This window comes from Mustela erminea, chromosome 2 (genome assembly GCF_009829155.1).
Source record: "Mustela erminea isolate mMusErm1 chromosome 2, mMusErm1.Pri, whole genome shotgun sequence".
NCBI classification, from domain to species: domain Eukaryota; kingdom Metazoa; phylum Chordata; class Mammalia; order Carnivora; family Mustelidae; genus Mustela; species Mustela erminea.
This window is the reverse complement of record NC_045615.1, coordinates 49,587,321-49,606,809: the sequence shown is the minus strand read 5'-3', so window position 1 is coordinate 49,606,809 and position 19,489 is coordinate 49,587,321. Positions and strand designations below refer to the sequence as shown.

Genomic DNA, 19,489 nt, shown 5'->3' with positions numbered 1-19,489 from the left:
TGCACAGGAAGAGGACTATTTATATAGTATTCTGAAACTTTTAAAAGTCATAACTTAGGGACACCTGAGTGGCTCAGTCGGTTAAGCAGCTACCTTCAGCTCAGATCATGACCCCAGGATCCTGGGATCGAGTCCCACATCAGACTCCCTGCTCAGCGGGGAAACTGCTTCTCCTTCTCCCTCTCCCTCTGCCTGCTGCTCTGCCTACTTGTGTTCTCTCTTCATCTCTCTAATAAGTAAATAAAGTCACAACTTCTTAAAAGACATCCCACAAACTGAAATAATGAACTGTAATGCATAGAGCAATTCAACTTTAGAAATCATGCTATAAAAGAACTTCTCTAAATAAATACAAGAGAAATACAAATCCCTCCAAGAGAAAAAAGGACAAAAGACAGGCAATTTACAGGACACATAACACAAATGCCCAACATATCCTTGAAAAGATGCTCAAGTTTGCAAGGGTCAATGTAAATAAATCAAGAAGTCAATAAGGGCATAAGTAAATGTAAATCAAAACCACATGAGATGCCAGTTCACACTCACAAGCATTATAAGGCTTTACACTTTTGCCTATCTAAGTGTGGGCAAGGATGTATATCACAGAGGCCCCCTAGAGGATGATTTAGCACTCTCTGTCATCCTACATCCAGAGAAAGTTCATACCAATTCCAAGAGCCCATGAATATTCATAGCAGAACTGTTTAAAAAGCAAACATTGTAAGCCAGGTTTGTGTGTGTGTGTGTGTGTGTGTGTGTGTATCCTTTAACAAAGGAGATAGATAGATATATATATCTATCTCCTTTAACAAAAGACTGGCTACATTTTGATATATTTATATAACGGAATATTATACACCAACAAAAAGAACTAAACTGCCCTATAAGTTAAACATTATCAGCACACTGCTGAGTAGAGGTTTTGCCTTCTGGATCCCTAAGGCCTATGTTAGGGAGGAGGGAGTGGACTCTCAATGGTCGCAGTATGAGAACTAGGACCTCTGTATGAATGATTCAGGGAGGTAGATTTGAGATAAAAATGAAGAACAGTTTTCTAACAGGTCAGACTGTCCACGGACAGAAAAAGCTACCCTCTAAGGGAATGAGCTACCCATCACTGGAAGTGTGCAAGCAGAGGTTGGGAAATATTTTCACGGGTAGTGAAACAAGCTCTGGATATGAGTAGTATTAAGAGTGGGGCTGGATAAAGATGGTCATTATGATCCCCACATACATACCCAGAGGCCTGCAGTTTTGTGATTCAGTGAAATTGCAAAATGTGGTCAAAAGAGAACAGAGCTTGGAGTGCCTGGTGGCACAGTCAATTAAGCATCTAACTCTTGATTTCCACTTAGGTCATGATCTCAGGGTGGTAAGTTCAAATCCCATGTGAGGCTTCGCACTCGTGGTAGAGTCTGCTTAAGACTCTCTCTCCCTCTCTCTCTGCTCCCCCCTCCAAATAAATAAATCTTAAGAGAGAGAGTACAAAGCTAAATGAATATTCAAACTGTGCCACATGCATCCCATGACAACTCTGCTAACTAATAAAAGGGCACTGACCATGGCACCTGCAACAATGGGACTGAATCTCAAAAACATACGGAGTAACAGAGACCTGACACAAAAGACCACAAATTATGTGTTTTAATTTATACCATGCCTCAGTTTCTGATTTTCTTTTTTGAATCACAGAGATTTAAGGAACCAAAATGGTAAATAAAAGCTAGAGACCAAACACAGGAGGAAAATTATTACTAAGGAATCATAATATTTACATACGGACCTAAGTGACACTTACTCATGTTTATGTGCATTTTCAGTGAGAATCAGTGAGAAGGATTCACAAAAGAATTTTGTGCAAAACACATTTATACATACATGTTTCCCATTTATATAGTGCCATTGATAACACCCAATAGAAATTAAAAGAATATCCAAGAATATCCAAACTCCTCCTTGACTAAAGTATTACTAATTCAAAATAACATGGCAGGATTGTCGCAATATTACATTATCATAATTATAATTAGCAGTACAGATATTTCTTCTTTATCCTTACTGGGAGTGATTAATAATATACTGTAAGTTTTAGTTTAATAATTTTATTAAATTTGGGAGACAAGATGGCGGGGAAGTAGGAGGAGCCGCTGTTTCAACCTGTACTCTAAAGTGAGCTGATTACATACCAAAGAACCTGATCACCCATGAAATCAGCCTGAGATTAGAATTATACACATCTGGATCTCTACGGGAGCAGAAGACGCCAGTGGGCAGGTAAAGCGGAGTGGGAATGTGGGACTGATATCGGAAGATAAACAAAAGGGGGAGGCACCAGCAGAGGCGACCTACTGGAAAGTAATACCCCAATACGAGAGTGCCCTGCGACTGGGGACAGGCATTAACTGGGCTGGTTAAAAGCACTCAAAAAGAGCAAAGGAGGGGCGCCAGGGTGGCTCGGTGGTTTGGGCTGCTGCCTTCGGCTCGGGTCATGATCTCAGGGTCCTGGGATCAAGCCCCGCATCGGGCTCTCTGCTCCGCAGGAAGCCTGCTTCCCTCTTTCTCTCTCTCTCTCTCTGCCTGCCTCTCTGCCTACTTGTGATCTCTGTCAAATAAATAAATAAAATCTTTAAAAAAAAAAAAAAAAAGAGCAAAGGATCGCAGGGGGGGGGGGAATTGTGGGAATCGGGGCGGTTAGGGACAGGAGCTTAAATCCCCAGACCCAGGACAGCCTCCCCTGATGCTCAGCCAGAGAGAGTGCGGTGGAGAAATCAGGTCTTGGTCCCTGAGCCACCAGTGTGCCAGAGAATGCGTGGGGTCCGCCTCCTGTGAGGGGCTGGGAGCCCCTTTCCCCAATCAATCCTACCCCTATAGGTAAACCAATTTTTAATCCCCCTTTATCTTAGGAAAGTTGAGTCCTTTAACAAAGATATCAAGATACATCCAGGAAGAATCAAAATAACCTTCCTTGCCCACACTGAGAAATTATAACTACTCTCCCACTTTTTCCTTCCGCCAGTGTTTCTTTGTTTTTGTGTTTGTCCTGATAGTATATAAATCTTATACTTGGGGTTCTTATGCTTTGGGGTTCTTTTTGACGAGGTTCTTCCTTCTTTTGCTTTTATATATATATATTTTTTTTCTCTTGTCATATACTTTTATCAGTCTTTTTGTATGTCTGTTTTTATTTGTATACTTCATAAATTTTACCTTGGGGCCCCTTTGGGCTAAGTCTTCTCTTTTATCTCCCCTTTTTTTCCCTGTCTCTCTCTCTCTCTCTCCTTTTTTTGTCTTTTTCTTTTCTTTTTTCTTTGTTTGGGTGGGGAATCCTGATTACTCAGAAGTGTTCCAGGGTGCACCTGGACTGTACCACAGTCGATACATCCAGCTACATCCGCTCAGTCATCTCTCACCAAAATGACTAGGAGGAGGAATGCCCAACAGAAGAAAAATACAGACCCTGGGCCTTCTGCAACAGAGCTAATGGCTATCAACATAGACAATATGTCAGAAAGGGAATTCAAGCTAATAATTATCCAGGCAATAGCTAGGTTGGAGAAAGCCATGGATGACCAAACGGAATTGATCAGGGCAGAACTGAAAGCCACCAGGGATGATGTTCACAATGCGCTCAGTGAGTTCCACATCTAATCTAAATTCTCTAAAAGCTAGGGTAACTGAGACAGAAGATAGAATTAGTGATCTGGAGGACAAACAGATAGAGAGAAAGGATCAGGAGGAAGCCTGGAACAAACAGCTTAGAAGCCACGAAAACAGAATCAGAGAAATAAATGATGCCACCAAATGTTCCAACATCAGAATTATTGGAATCTTTGAAGAGGAGGAGAAAGAAGGAAGTCTAGAAGATATAGTGGAACAAGTTGTCCATGAAAATTTTCCCAATCTCATGAATAGAACCAGGGTTCATGTACTAGAGGCAGAACAGTCTCCCCCCAAGATTATAGATTCTCGAAAGTCCTCGAGACACCTAATAGTAAGAATGAAGAATTATAATTGTAGGCAGACCCTCTTGAAAGCAGCCAGGACAAAGAAGCTCCACACGTACAGAGGAAAGCCCATCAGAATAACGTCAGACCTGTCCACAGAGACCTGACAAGCCAGAAAGGGCTGGCAAGATGTATTCAGGGCACTAAATGAGAAGAACATGCACCCAAGAATACTTTATCCAGCAAGACTGACATTCAAAATGGATGGAGAGATAAAGAGTTTCCAAGACCAGCAAGGCTTAAAAGACTATTCAACCACCTAGCCGACACTGCAGGAAATATTAAGGGGGGTTCTATAAAAGAAAAAAATTCCTAAAAATATCACTGAACAGAAATATAGAGTCAATCTACAGAAAGAAAGACTTCAAAGGTAACACGATGTCAATAAAAATGTATCTATCAATAATCACTCTCAATGTGAATGGCCTAAATGTGCCCATAAAATGACACAGAGTTGCACATTGGATAAAACGACAGGACCCATCCATATGCTGTCTACAAGAGACCCATGCTGAACCTAAAGATACACCCAGACTGAAAGTGAAGGGATAGAGAAGCATCTTTCATGCCGATGGGCCTTAAAAGAAGGCTGTGGTAGCGATTTTCTTATCAGATAAATTAGATTTTAAACTAAAGACTGTAGTCAGAGATAAAGAAGGACACTACATAATTCTTAAAGGGACTATCCACCAAGATGATCTAACAACTGTAAATACCTATGCCCCCAATATGGGAGCAACCAATTACATAAGAAAACTATTAATCAAGATAAAGAGTTATATTGATATGAATACATTAATAGTAGGAGATCTTAACACGCCTCTCTCAGTATTAGATCATCGAAGCAGAAAATCAATAAAGAAACAAGAGCATTGGATGACACATTGGACCAGATGGACCTCATAGATATATACAGAACATTCCACCCTAAAACAAGAGAATACTCATTCTTCTCAAGTGTACATGGAACCTTCTCCAGAACAGATCACATACTGGGTCACAAATCTGGACTCAACTGATACCAAAAGACTGAGATTATTCCCTGCATATTCTCAGATCACAGTGCTTTGAAACTGGAGCTCAATCACAAGGAAAAGTTTGGAAGGAATTCAAACACCTGGAAGCTAAAGACTACCTTGCTTAAGAATGCTTGGATCAACCATGAGACCAAAGAAGAAGTTAAACATTTCATGGAAACCAACAAGAATGAAGACACTTTGGTCCAAAACCTATGGGATACTTGCTGTCCTAAGGGGGAAATACATAGCCATCCAAGCCTCCCTCAAAAAAATTGAAAAATCCAGAATACACCAGCTGTCTCTATACCTTAAAGAGAGGGAGAATCAACAACAAATCAAACCAACTCCACACATAAGAAGGGAAATAATCAAGATCAGAGCAGAGATCAATGAGGTAGAAACCAGAGATACAGTAGAATGTATCAATGAAACTAAAAGCTGGTTTTTTGAAAGAAATCAGTAAGATCAATAAACCATTGGCCACACTAATCCAAAAGATACAGAGAAAGCCCAAATTAATAAAATTATGAATGAAAAGGGAGAGATCACAACTAACACCAAGGAAGTAGAAACAATCATCAGAAGTTATTATCAACAGTTATATGTCAATAAGCTTAGCAACCTAGATGAAATGGATGCATTCCTGGAAAACTATAAACTCCCAAAATGGAACCAGGAAGAAACTGACAACCTGAATAGACCGATATGTAGTAATGAGATTGAAGCAGTGATCAAAAACCTCCCATAAACCAAGAACCCAGGACCTGACGGATTCCCTGGGGAATTCTACCAGACCTTCAAAGAAGAAATAACACCTATTCTCCTGAAGCTGTTTTAAAAAATTGAAACAGAAGGAAAACTTCCAGACTCTTTTTAGGAAGCCAGCATTACCCTGATCCCCAAACGAGGCAAAAGACCCTACCAAAAAGGAGAATTTCAGACCAATATCACTGATGAATATGGATGCTAAGATTATCAACAAGATCCTAGCAAACAGGATCCAACAGTACATTAAAAAGATTATCGACCATGACCAGGTGGGATTCATCCCTGGGTTACAAGGATGGTTCAACATTCACAAATCAATCAATGTGATACAACAAATCAATAGGAGAGGAGAGAAGAATCACATGGTCCTCTCAACTGATGCAGAAAAAACATTTGACAAAATCCAGCATCTGCTCCTGATTAAAATGCTTCGAAGTATACGGATAGAGGGAACATTCCTGAACTTTATAAAATCTATCTATGAAAGACCCACACCAAATATCATCCTCAATGGGAAAAAGCCTGCAGCCTTCCCGTTGAGATCAGGAACACGATAAGGATGCCCATTCTCACCACTCTTGTTCAACATAGTATTAGAAGTCCTAGCAACAGCAATCAGACAATAAAGAGAAATCAAAGGTATCCAAATTGGCAATGAAGAAGTCAAACTCTCTCTTTGCAGATGACACGATTCTTTATATGGAAAACCCAAAACACTCCACCCCCAAACTACTAGAACTCCTACAGCAATTCAGTAACGTGGCAGGATACAAAGTCAATGTACAGAAATCAGTGGCTTTCTTATATACTAACAATGAAAATACAGAAAGGGAAATTAGAGAATCGATTCCATTTACTATAGCACCAAGAACCACAAGATACCTGGGAATAAACCTAACCAAAGAGGTTAAGGATCTGTACTCGAGGAACTACAGAACAGTCATAAAAGAAATTGAAGAAGACACAAAAAGATGGAAGACCATTCCATGCTCTTGGATTGGAAGAATAAACATTGTTAAAATGTCTTTACTGCCTAGAGCAATCTATACTTTTAATGCCATTCCAATCAAAATTCCATCGGTACTCTTCAAAGAGCTGGAGCAAATAATCCTAAAATTTGTATGGAATCAGAAGAGCCCCCAAATTGCTAAGGAAATGTTGAAAAACAAAAGTAAAACTGGTGGCATCATGTTATCTTATCTCAAGCTTTACTACAAAGCTGTGATCACCAAGACAGCATGGTACTGGCATAAAAACAGACACACAGACCAGTGGAACAGAGTAGAGAGCCCAGATATGGACCCTCAACTCTATGGTCAAATAGTCTTCGACAAAACAGGGAAAAATATACAGTGGAAAAAAAAGACAGTCTCTTCAATAAATGGTTCTGGGAAAACTGGACAGCTATATGTAGAAGAATGAAACTCGACCATTCTCTTACACCATACACAAAGATAAACTTGAAATGGATAAAAGACCTCAACGTGAGACAGGAATCCATCAGAATCCTAGAGGAGAACATAGGCAGTAACCTCTTTGAAATCAGCCACAGCAACTTCTTTCAAGCTATGTCTCCAAAGGCAAAGGAAACAAAAGCGAAAATCAACTTTTGGGACTTCATCAAGATCAAAAGCTTCTGCTCAGCAAAGGAAACAGTCAACGAAACAAAGAGGCAACCCAGGGAATGGGAGAAGATATTTGCAAATGACAGCATAAACAAAAGGTTGATACCCAGGATCTATAAAGAACTCAAACTCAACACACACAAAACAGATAATCATATAAAATATGTGCAGAAGATATGAACAGACACTTCTCCAATGAAGACATATAAATGGCTATCAGACACATGAAAAAATGTTCATCATCACTAGCCATCAGGGAGATTCAAATTAAAACCACATTGAGATACCACCTTACACCAATTAGAATGGCCAAAATTAGCAAGACAGGAAACAACGTGTGTTGGAGAGGATGTGGATAAAGGGGAACCCTCTTACACTGTTGGTAGGAATGCAAGTTGGTACAGCCACTTTGGAGAACAGTGTGGAGACTCCTTAAGAAATAAAAAATAGAGCTTCCCTATGACCCTGCAATTGCACTACTGGGTATTTACCCCAAAGATACAGATGTAGTGAAAAGAAGGGCCATCTGTACCCCAATGTTCATAGTAGCAATGGCCACGGTCGCCAAACTGTGTAAAGAACCAAGATGCCCTTCAATGGACGAATGGATAAGGAAGATGTGGCCCATATACACTATGGAGTATTATGCCTCATCAGAAAGGATGAACACCCAACTTTTGTAGCAACATGGACGGGACTGGAAGAGATTATGCTGAGTGAAATAAGTCAAGCAGAGAGAGTCAATTATCATATGGTTTCACTTATTTGTGGAGCATAACAAATAACATGGAGGACACGGGGAGATGGAGAGGAGAAGGGAGTTGAGGGAAATTGGAAGGGGAGGTGAACCATAAGAGACTATGGACTCTGAAAAACAACCTGAGGGTCTTGAAGGAGTGGGGGGTGGGAAGTTGGGGGAACAAGGTGGTGGGTATTAGGGAGGGCACGTATTGCATGGAGCACTGGGTGTGGTGCAAAAACAATGAATACTGTTACGCTGAAAAGAAATTTAAAAAAAAAGACAAAACTCCTAAAAATAATAATAATAATAATAATAATTTTATTAAATTTGCCTAGGTTCCAGGCTATATATTGGCTCAGTTCTCTTTTCACATTTCACCATTCCAGTGCCAGCACCCTAGTCCAAGCTACCGTCAGCCATCACTATTAGCCTCCCTAACAGACGCTCAACCTGTTCTTGATTAGGGGTGTGCTAGTAAATAGTGAACCAGCTCTCTGGGGACGGGAAAAGCCCTTTTTTTGTAGGCTTTGCCAATTACTAGGGTGTAAACACATCTGCTTTAGCTGATTTCAGCTTTCTAATGTTAGATCACTGAGTCTGGAGCTGGGAAGAAAGAGTAACAAACTTGCTTCCCAAGCCAGCTCTATCACACCACTGTCCCCACAGGCTCTGCTTAAAACAAAAAAACAAAAAAACAAACAAAAAAAACAGGTTTTCAGCTTGCTTTTATTCCGTCTTCTTTCAAATCTTCCCTCTTCCCAGACATCCGAGAATGTTTGAACAAGCTTTTCCCTCTGCTGGTAAAGACCTTCTTTGCTTTTCCACTTATGGAACTAATACCCTTCAGATGGTAGCTTGGGTCACCTCCTCTGGGAAGTTTTCCCTGACCTTCTTGGCTAAGTTAAAGCTCATTACATGATACACCTCTACATCACAGCCACTGTCACACCCACAGTCTTGGCATTTCTTGTTGTAATTAATCAATTAACGTGTGTCTCCCTGACTACACTAGAAGTTTTTTGAAAGACATCACCTGCTTTTTAATGTAGAAACCCCAGCCCTGAGAGTACTGTGAAGTTCAAAGAAAATATTCAAGAATTACCTATTTTTGATGCATTAAATTAATGAACAAATGTCTTTACCTGAAAGCATAAATAAATTTACCCCCCTGAAATTTGTAAAAGAAAGTTGGGGAGTAGCCAAAATCGGATTTTTTGATGTTGTCTCTAGTACAACTACAGAGTTTGTGTAATAACCTTATAGAGGACATTAGAGACTACTCACATTTTTCCAAATTTAGCATATATATATTATTCATTCAGATAAAAGTAAAATAAAAAGAGCTGGTAGAACTTTAAATTTGTCAAGTACTCTCTGAGATAAAATAGTTAAGCTTTAGCCATTCTTAAAAAATAAGATATGCCGTACTAAATGATAGCATCCGTACCCTTTCAGAAGTAGCTCAAAGAACCTTCGTCACATCAACGACATGAAGCATTATCACAAGGAGGCCTTAAAATGTTTAGTGAATGACAACATGTTTACATAATGCTTCATTTTCACAAACTGAAACAATAAATCAAGTATCTTAGCAAGTTTAGATTTCTCTATATAAAATAAAATAAAAACAGAAAAATGAACAAAAAAATAATTATTTCTCTCCTCCTTTCTTTCTTTATTTCTCTCCTCCTTTATTTCTCTCCTCTTTATTTCTACATTTACAATGAGCATAAAATCCTTTCACTTCCGATATTGAGCCACAGTATGTACAAAGTACATGAATTTCAACAAACACATTTCTAATGCAAGGACAAAATAAAATGCATAACCTATCATGGAAGCAGTACTCTTTTATTCTCTTCAGAATCTGAATTTTATATATAGCTCACGAAGCTGTGATTTGAGAAATATATAGGTTTGAGTAACATGCTGAGTGGCTAGATATGTGGATTTATCTTTAATATTACCATTTTATTAATAAAGCTTCACACAGCTTTAATCTCAACCTCTACATTTATGACTGAATTATTTGAAAATTGTATAGACTCTTTTGGGATCATATAGATTTTTCTGTTTTTTGAGCAAAGTTATTCTTTCCATAGGTATTTAGTTACCTATCAGACTAAACTAAAAAACAAAATCCATACCTTTATTTTCCAAATTAAGATGAATTTTAGATTATATCAATAGGAGAAAAGCTCTGATTCTTTCCTACCACAGAGCTCAGAATATAGTTTTCTTCCCTTCCTAAAATATTAAATATTTTCACCCTATCACTTGCTTTGCTGACAAATTAATACTGTATCTCTAGTAGAATTTCCTAATTCTTATTTTTTCCTTGCTAAATGTGTCTAAAAACTGATAAATACATAGTAACAATTTTTAAAATATATGTATTTTAGTCATAAAATGTTCTTACATTCTAAAGTGACATATCAATACAATGGCATAACTATGGCCAATATTTTGGCTTTATTTTTATATGTTTAAGCTGATAAATCTATAAGCCTGACCTAACTTTAGACAACCACATGCCCAACCAAAATGTCTATCCATTGATAAAGAGCATCTGCTGCTTTTATACTGAGTTTTATCATTTCAGGTATGCTTTACCTCTTCACCTGGATTTATAACATCCTCAAAAATACATTGTCATATAACTTATGTCTCCTGTGCAATCTTATGTGTTTTGAAGCCCATACACTGGGAAGATTATAGCAATTTCTTCTTAGCAAGACATTTGCTACTTCTGAATTACATGCCTCTTCTGAGTCCTATGTTTCAAAGATGCAATGGTTTATGAATTTATCATGTGAAGCCTGTATAATTAGAGGGGAAAATTTACTTGAAGAAATAATTCCATCCTGAATTTAAAGAAAATACTAGACATGTAAAGATAATGTCTCAATTTATAACATTCTAATATCTCAGTATTACACTGGTGGATTATTACATTTCCTAATGGGAAATCCAAAAACACAAAACTATTACCATACAGACCTTTGGTAGCTTCATTTATAAAAATGTGATATAGTTATTTCCCAAATATATTTGTTTTAAACTTTTTTATTTGGGGGTCGGGAGGACACCTGGGTAGCTCAGTTGTTACGCATGTGCCTTCAGCTCAGATCATGATCACAGGGTCCTGGGATCGAGCCCTGCCTTGGGCCCCCTGCTCAGTGGGAAGCCTGCCTCTCTCTTTCTCTCACTCTCCCTGCTTGTGTTCCCTCTCTCACTGTCTCTGTCAAATAAATAAATAAATAAAATCTTTAAAAAAAAGTATAAACTTTTTTTGTATCATTTACTTTATATTGTGTTTCAGGCATTTCACTCTAAGTAGACAGAATAACTTCCACATTGAAAAGAAACAAAGTGTGGTCAAGGTCAAAAGTTTCAAAAACAAATCTGCCCAAGGCCTGAATTCCTAACCACCAAGTTATACTCCTCCCAATAGCACAGCTCGATCAGATCATATGAAATAAAATTAAGTGAAAAACATTTGAAACGAGAAATAAAGATATGCATAATTATACTTCAATGTCTATGGTCTGAATATAATAAAGAATTCTGACTTTTAAAACTAATGGTGATAATATTACAGCCTATATTGGTCATCTGTTGTTTTGACTTCTTATCATCTACCCGTGTCTTCTTTGATCAACATCAGCCATATGTCAAGTATAGACTCACCCTTTGCCTCTTACCTTCACACTCTGCTCCAGAGTTTGCCCTGCTACCTAGTTCTAGTCAATCATATCATCATATACTCCTTTTCACACAGATACTGCTTCAGCGTAGTCACGTCAAAGAAGCTAAGCTTGTCAAAGCCAGGGACAATCAGATCTCGGTTTTTGTTTTGTTTTTGATTAAATCCACTGGATTTACTGAAAAAGTAAAAATCTGTACCAGTAGCTATAAAAAGGCAGTAACAACACCTTTAGAGGTTCCTCCTGGAAAATGAAAACTACAAAGAGGAAAGGAGAATAAAGAGGCAGATGGAAAAAAGGAGCCAACAAGACACCATTTGAGTACTAGACCCAACCATACTTGAGGAAATTTCTATCTCTATACTTTGTAATTACATGAACCAGTAAGAACCGCTACCCTTGATTTTTTTGAAACCAATTTACACTGCAGCTTCTCTCATTAGCAAATGAAAGTTTTGAATTAATCACTATGCCTCTGCATTGATATTGTATTCTTGCCATACAGTCACATCTATCAATTAATTCTCAGAATAGTAGGGTAAGATATGAAGGGCATATGCAATCTCCATTTGATACAATGACCATTATTTGAACAGTTTCATTAAGTTCACAGTTACTGTTAGGAAATACTTAAAAATATTAGATGTTATTTGCCTTCCTGATTGGCTGAAATGGTAAGAATATAATAGAGACCTTAATCAAGTAATCAGTAAGTAACTGAATGTGAAATGTGGAAGAGAAAATTTACTGAGATTTTAAGAAAAGAAAAACAATGGTAGCTTTACATGAATATAGAAGTCAGAAACAATCAATGTTTAAGGGGGCTACCGGAGTCATTAATTTGGTTTTAGGCAAACCTAATGTAAGATTCTGATAGGATATCTAGTAAGACCAGTCAGGTTAGCAACTTTAAATATTAAGACTTGCATTCAGAAAAGCCTTCAGGAGAAGAATATGTATCTGTAAGTCATTGGTAATATTAATAATTGAAGCTGTGGAGGCACAACATAACTAATACTTCTGTAGATTCTTAGATTTCAGATCCTTTACCAGTAACACTTCACTTAATACAATGACTGTAAAAGATGATGATACCACCCCAATTAACAGATGAAGAAAGGAAAGCACAAAGAGCTTAAATAAAAGGTCCCCAATTTCCGTGTGTGTGTTTGTGTGTGTGTGTGTGTATAGTCAGAATTGGGATTTTAACCAAGGTCTCTCTGACTCAAAAAACAAAAACAAAAACAAACAAACAAAAAAACCCTCTATGAATGAATGATGAATGAGTGAGTGAGTGATATTGCTAAGGAAAATGTTTAGTAAGAAAGTAGATTCAGAGAATACAGAGTAACACAGTATATGTAGGGTAACAGAAAGGAAGAAAAAAAAAAAGAACAGCCCATTAATAGTCGGGTTTGATATACATCCCAGAATAAAGAAGAATGAATATTTATGAAGTAGCTAAGGACTGAAAAAAGTATTTTGTGCAAGAAAATAACACTGTTTCCTGTTTTAAGCAGAATCACTAAAAGATAATTAAAATAATTTAAGATCCTATTTATAAATATATAGGTAACTTATGTAAACTCATACATGTACTGAAGAAAATGCATTTGAGTTTTCTAATATAATTAAATTGGCATATATGAGATGTAATTTTCCTCCTATTAGACAAAAAAATTGGAACCTAAAAATTAAGACTATATTAAGAGCTGCTAAATTGTTTTCACTTTTAAATTGTATTAAAACTGAATTACAATCATTACTTTCTGAATTGGTTAGTACTTCTTTTCTCTATATGAGAATACTAATACTATCTTCATGCTATCAAATATATACATTGCTACATTTGAATTCAACATTATTGAATGTAACAATAAGGGATTTTCTAATTGATTTCACAAAGAGTATCAGGCACTATCATATTCCAGGAAATTCTGTCCTTGGGAGCTTAGCCAATAAAATACATCAGAAACAAACAAGTATGATACAGTGTAAACCAATGGGGAAAAACAGTATGTGCTTCAAGGTAAATACCACCTGGCTCAGGTGGTGGTTAGCCAGCAATCACTGGCAACACCATACATCACTTAGGCTCCAATGTGAGACCTTAAAGTGGGAATGGCACTAGCTTCACTGGAAAATACCAGTAAAGTTTCCCTTTGCCTTTACATAATGCATACCTAGAAATATCCTAATTATTTGATATTTCAGGTTCACGTAGCTTACATTTGTTACTACGAATTTCTTTGTAAGAAAAAAATCTATCATTTATTCAATATAGGATCAAATCTAAATTTAAGTGAAACTTTATCTGTTTAAATAGCAAAAATACAGAAACATTAAATGCTGTGAAGTTTTAATTTAGAGTGATTTATTTAAAATAGTTAAAAATAACAACTTTTATTCCTTGTAGAATGCAAGCCAACTTTAAGCTAACAAGTTTATATTAAAAACAGATTATATTAAAAAAAACAGATTATATTTTAGATGATTAAAGCTTGTGAGTATAAAATAAGCCATCCGAGAACAGTGCACCCACAATCACAGTATTAAAGAAATAAAGTGCTTCGTGTCACTAAGATAAGGTAACAGAATGAAACTCGAATGGTATGTAGTACAAAATTATCTGTCCTTTTAATATACTAGTATTCACTAGTATTCACACATTCATTATAAATCATCATTTCTGAGCTATCTAATTCTGATCAGTTATCAAACTAGTTTACAAAGTTCTGAAAAATCAGACAAATAACTTACTGTTTGGCAGGTTCAGGAAATTTTAGTTCTTCTCTCTTCTTCATTTCTATCGTTGGTTCCATAGGAGTGAGAACCACAGCAGCACATGAAACTACGGAGTGGTATGAATCCTCCCGGCACACTGTTTTATTAAAAAAAATTAATTGTAAATGTCAAAATTATTTATTGACTAGCCTCACTTTCCCTTCTTCTCTTTTTTAAATTTTCAAATGAAAGAGGTAATTCAGCTAAGACATTAATTACCATTAAATTATCCTTAATTATCAGTTACCACTCTGTCTTTCCACTCGCTAGCTGAATGACCCTAGGCAATTTTTCTTTTTTTAAGCCACACAGTGGAAAAGGTGTTGGCAACACTTTATAGTCCTTCATTAAAAAAAAAAAAAAAAAAGCTCTTCATTGAAGATAAGAAGTGCATAAATCATATACAGTTAAATGAATCTTTGCAAAATGAACACACCTGTTTGATCAGCGTTATGATCAATAAGCATTACCAGCACTTTAAAATCCCCTGTGGTACCCCTTCCCAATCACTTGTAGCCTCCAAACTTAACCATTATTATTACTTAAATAATCATAGATTGGGTTGGACTATTTCTGACCTTTGTATGAAGGAAATGATACTCTCCTGTGTGTGCACTGTTTTCTGTGTGTCTTACTAATTCAATTTACATTCGTAAGACTTCTTCATGTGCAGCAGCACTCCATTCATTCCCAGAGCTGTGTAGCAGTCCACTGAATAAATATAGCACGATTTACTTGTCCATTTTATTGGTGCTGGACACTTAAGACTGTGCTGGTCTGAGGCTATTTTGAAATGTCTATAAACACATCTGTACTTTTGTTTTCTTTTGGTGTGTAAATAAATTTGTATGGAAAAAATATCTAGGAACTGCTCTTATGTCCATATATTTCACCTTCAGCTTTAGTAGATACTGCTAAACAGGTTTCTGAACTGATAGCATTAATTTGCATTCCCCAAAGCAGAAGAAGAGTGTCAGTTGTTCCATGTCTGTAGCGACCCTTAGTTTGGCTGGTTTTTAAAATTTCAATATTATATGAATTTTTTATTACTGCATGACAAATTAACAGCACCCAAATTGTGATTTCATAGTTCTATAGTAAGAAGTCTAGTGAGCTCAGCTGAGTTCTCTAATTAGGGTGCCACAAGGCCAATATCAGGTTCACAGCCAGGCCGTGTTCTTACCTAGAGTCTCTGGGGTGGGGTGAGGGGGGCGGGGAAGAATCCACTTTTAAGCTCATTGAGGTTGCTGGCAAAATTTAGTTTCTTGGAGTAGTAGGAATCAGGTCTTCTTTTTTTCTTACTGGCTACTGGCCAGTGACCACTCTGAGACTCGAAGCTCTTCACAGGTCAGTGGTCAATGGCCTGTCTATCTCAGCAATGAATAATATCCTTCACACTGAAACCCTCTCATGCTTCAAAGTTCATATTCTGATTTATTCTGCTGCTAACAACAATGAAGTTAGTCCCATCAGATGACCTCCTATTTGACTGGCTCAAAGTCAACTGAGTAGTAATCTTAACTACATCTACAGAGTCCCTTTTGCCATGGAGCATTACGTAATTAAAGCAGTGATGTCCTATCTTCCCAGGGGAAGATATTATACAACGGTTAGATTTGTGTGTCAGCTTAGAATTCTGCCTACCACAGCTATTCCTGTAAGTGTATAGTGGTATCACATCGTGGCTTTAATATTTATCTTACTGGTATCTAATAAAGTCACTGTAAATTCTTGTTTCACATGATTCTGATAGGCACAAATTTTAGTTACATGTTTAGTTCAGTAATACAAGGAACTCCCAAAAATATGATTCATATTTTAATTCACATGGTACATCTACTTTGTGTAATTATATAAATTATGAAGTTCTCCAGTAGCCCTTCAATCCACAAATCACTACACAAATAAGAAATGTGGATCATGATCAGTAACACAGACACATTGCTTCTTTCAAAGTCTATCAGTGTCTGGTCACCATGCATCTGCTATTCAGATTAAGAAGAGAACTCAAAGTATGTGGTCACATAACTTCCTTGTTTACCAGTGATAAACTCATGCGACATTTTACAAAAACAGACACTCTAAGGAAGGAATCTGAGAGTGGAAATGAAAATGTAGTCAAGAAATGAAAATTGCTAGTGATGTATATATGAATTGATTATAAATTAAAGGTCAATAATTGCTCATCTGTGTACTCATTTCAAGAACTAAGAGGTGAACAATAAGTTAACCCCCTCCCCAATACAGAAAGAGGCAAATACTAAAGATGGTAACCACATTAATGAAAAAAAAGCATAAATACAATTAAGGTTATGCAAATCATCCAAGAAGTATGGACTATGATCTCAAAGATGGGTAAGAAAAAATCTTAAGGTTCTTCATCTTTCGCCTAAAAATATTTGTTGCATTATTAATCTGCTCAGATTCTGAGATCTAAAAGATGACCACTAAAAACAGAGGTGAATTTAAAGCAATCACATGGCACTCAAGAGACAAACATTAGTGTCTAGTATGTGTCAAAGGTGACATGCTAGTTTCTTCTTTGTCTCTCCAATGCCATCAAATAGATTATGTTTCCTCTTCCTCTTTCTCTTCCTTCTCACCTACTACTACTACTACTACTACTACTACTACTACTACTACTTCTTCTTCTAAATTTAGTTTACTCTACATATTCTTGGAATGAACTGTGAGTTCACATCAAACAACTCCATCATAGTTGGGAGAAAAAAACTGTATTACATTTTAAATTTCCACTGTTGCCTTAAATGCTGCTAATGAAGAAAGAGACTAAGAATAATATTATTGTTTCATTCCTCTGGGATACCACTTACATAGTCCACAAATATTTAGTGAACTAACTGGTATGTTTCAAGAAATGTGTTTAAAGGTAGTATTCTACTGTGGGCAAGAAAGAAATAGCTTCTTCCTCCCATGTTTTAGCAAGGTTTCAATTTCTTCTCTAGGAAATATTTCTCATGTGTTAGTACATTAAGCTTCTTACTAGATTAAGTGAAAGCATTTATCTAGATCTCTAGGAGGGAAAATAGAGTTGAGTTATCTTTAAAAAGGAAAAGAGAGAGTATGTAGGAAAAAGGCTATAGGTGAACAAGAACAATTTTCAAAAATAGGAAGTATTTGCTTACTTAAGGTAATATTACTATCAATATTTAGTTTTTATTATCTAGAGACTGGAACAAGTGGCACTGCTCTCAAAGATACTAAAGTTAAAAAAACAATGAATAACTAAGTCAATAAAAATAAGCCTCATTAATTATTACAGAATGGAAAACGATAATACACTAATCTAAGAATACCTGGTTAAGAGCTTCATGTAAATGACAGAGCTCTTGGGGTGCCTGGGTGGCTCAATGGGTTAAGCCTCTGCCTTGTGGGATCCAGCCCCACATTGGACTCTCTGCTCAGCAGGGAGCCTGCTTCCCTCCCTTTGCCTGCCTCTCTGCTTATTTGTGATCTCTCTCTCTCTGTCAAATAAATAAATAAAGTCTTAAAAAAAAATGACAGAGCTCTTATATTTAGCTGAAATATAATTGCACTCAAGTTTTAATATCTTTACATTTCATCAAGAGTTAGTGTAATAAATGCAAGTTAGGCCAATAAGTAATAGAGAAATTATAACTTAAAAAAAAGTAAATGGAGAAGATATTTTAAATGATATATCCAATAAGGAGTTATTATCCAAAATACATACAGAACTTATACAACTCAACACCGTAAAAACCTAATCCAATTTAAAAAATGGGCCAGAAGACTTAAACGGATATTTTTCCAAGGAAGACATACCAGACGGCCCACAGACACGTAAAAAGATGCTCCACATCACTATTCAACAGGGATATTACCTCTCACCAGTCAGAATGACTAGTATCAAAAAGACAAGAAATAACAAGTGTTGGTGAGAATGTTGGGAAAACAGAATCCTCCTGTACTGCTGTTGGAAACATAAATTGTTGCAACCACTATGGAAAACAGTATGGAGATTCTTGAAAAAAAAAATCAAAATTGACACACTGTATGATCCAAAAACTCTACCACTGGGTATTTATTCAAAGAAAGCAAGAGCAGTAATTCAAAAAGATAAATGCACACCTACTGCAGCATTATTTATTTTCTTAAAGATTTATTTACTTATTTTAGAGTCAGAGACTGCACAAGCAGGGGGAGGGCAATGGAAGAGGGAAAGAGAGAATCCCAAGCAGACTCCCCGCTGAGCAGGGAGCCTGATGTGGGACCGTACCACAGGACCCTGAGATAATGACCTAAGCCAAAATCAAGAGTTAGACACTTAACTGACTGAGCCACCCAATTTCCCCTGCAGCATTATTTATGATAGCCAAGGTATGGAATCAACTCAAGTATCAATCAGTAGGTAAGTGGATAAAAAAAGATGGGAAATACACACACACACACACACACACACACACACACACACACACAGGTATATTACTCAGCCATAAAAAAATGAGATTTTGCCATGTGGGACAACACAGATGGAACTAGAAGGTATTATGCTAAATGAACTAAGTCAGGTAGAAAAAGATAAATACCATATCATTTCACTTATATCTGGAATCTAAAAAAAAAACATATAACCAAACAAGCAAAACAAAAGAACAAACAAAAAGCAAAATAGTCTCATAGATACAGAGAACAAACTGGTATTGCCAGAAGGGAGGTGAGTGGGGGATGGGGCAAAATAGATAAAGGGAATTAAGAGGTACAAACTTCCAATTATAAAGTAAGTAAGTCCTGGAGATGAAAAGTACAGCAGAAGGAATATGGTTAATAATATTGTGATAAAGTTACATGGTGAAGGATG

At 36.8% G+C, this 19,489-nt stretch overlaps 1 protein-coding gene across 4 annotated transcripts in view; it reads right to left on the bottom strand.

The window, feature by feature from the left end:
- Positions 1–19,489, bottom strand: part of CCSER1 (coiled-coil serine rich protein 1) — a 1,384,598-nt gene that overhangs the window by 1,064,913 nt on the left and 300,196 nt on the right. For all 4 annotated transcript variants that reach the window (XM_032332893.1, XM_032332895.1, XM_032332896.1 and 1 more), the window contains exon 5: positions 14,626–14,746. In XM_032332893.1, the coding sequence (XP_032188784.1) occupies positions 14,626–14,746 (121 nt within the window). The remainder of the gene's footprint in view (positions 1–14,625; positions 14,747–19,489) is intronic.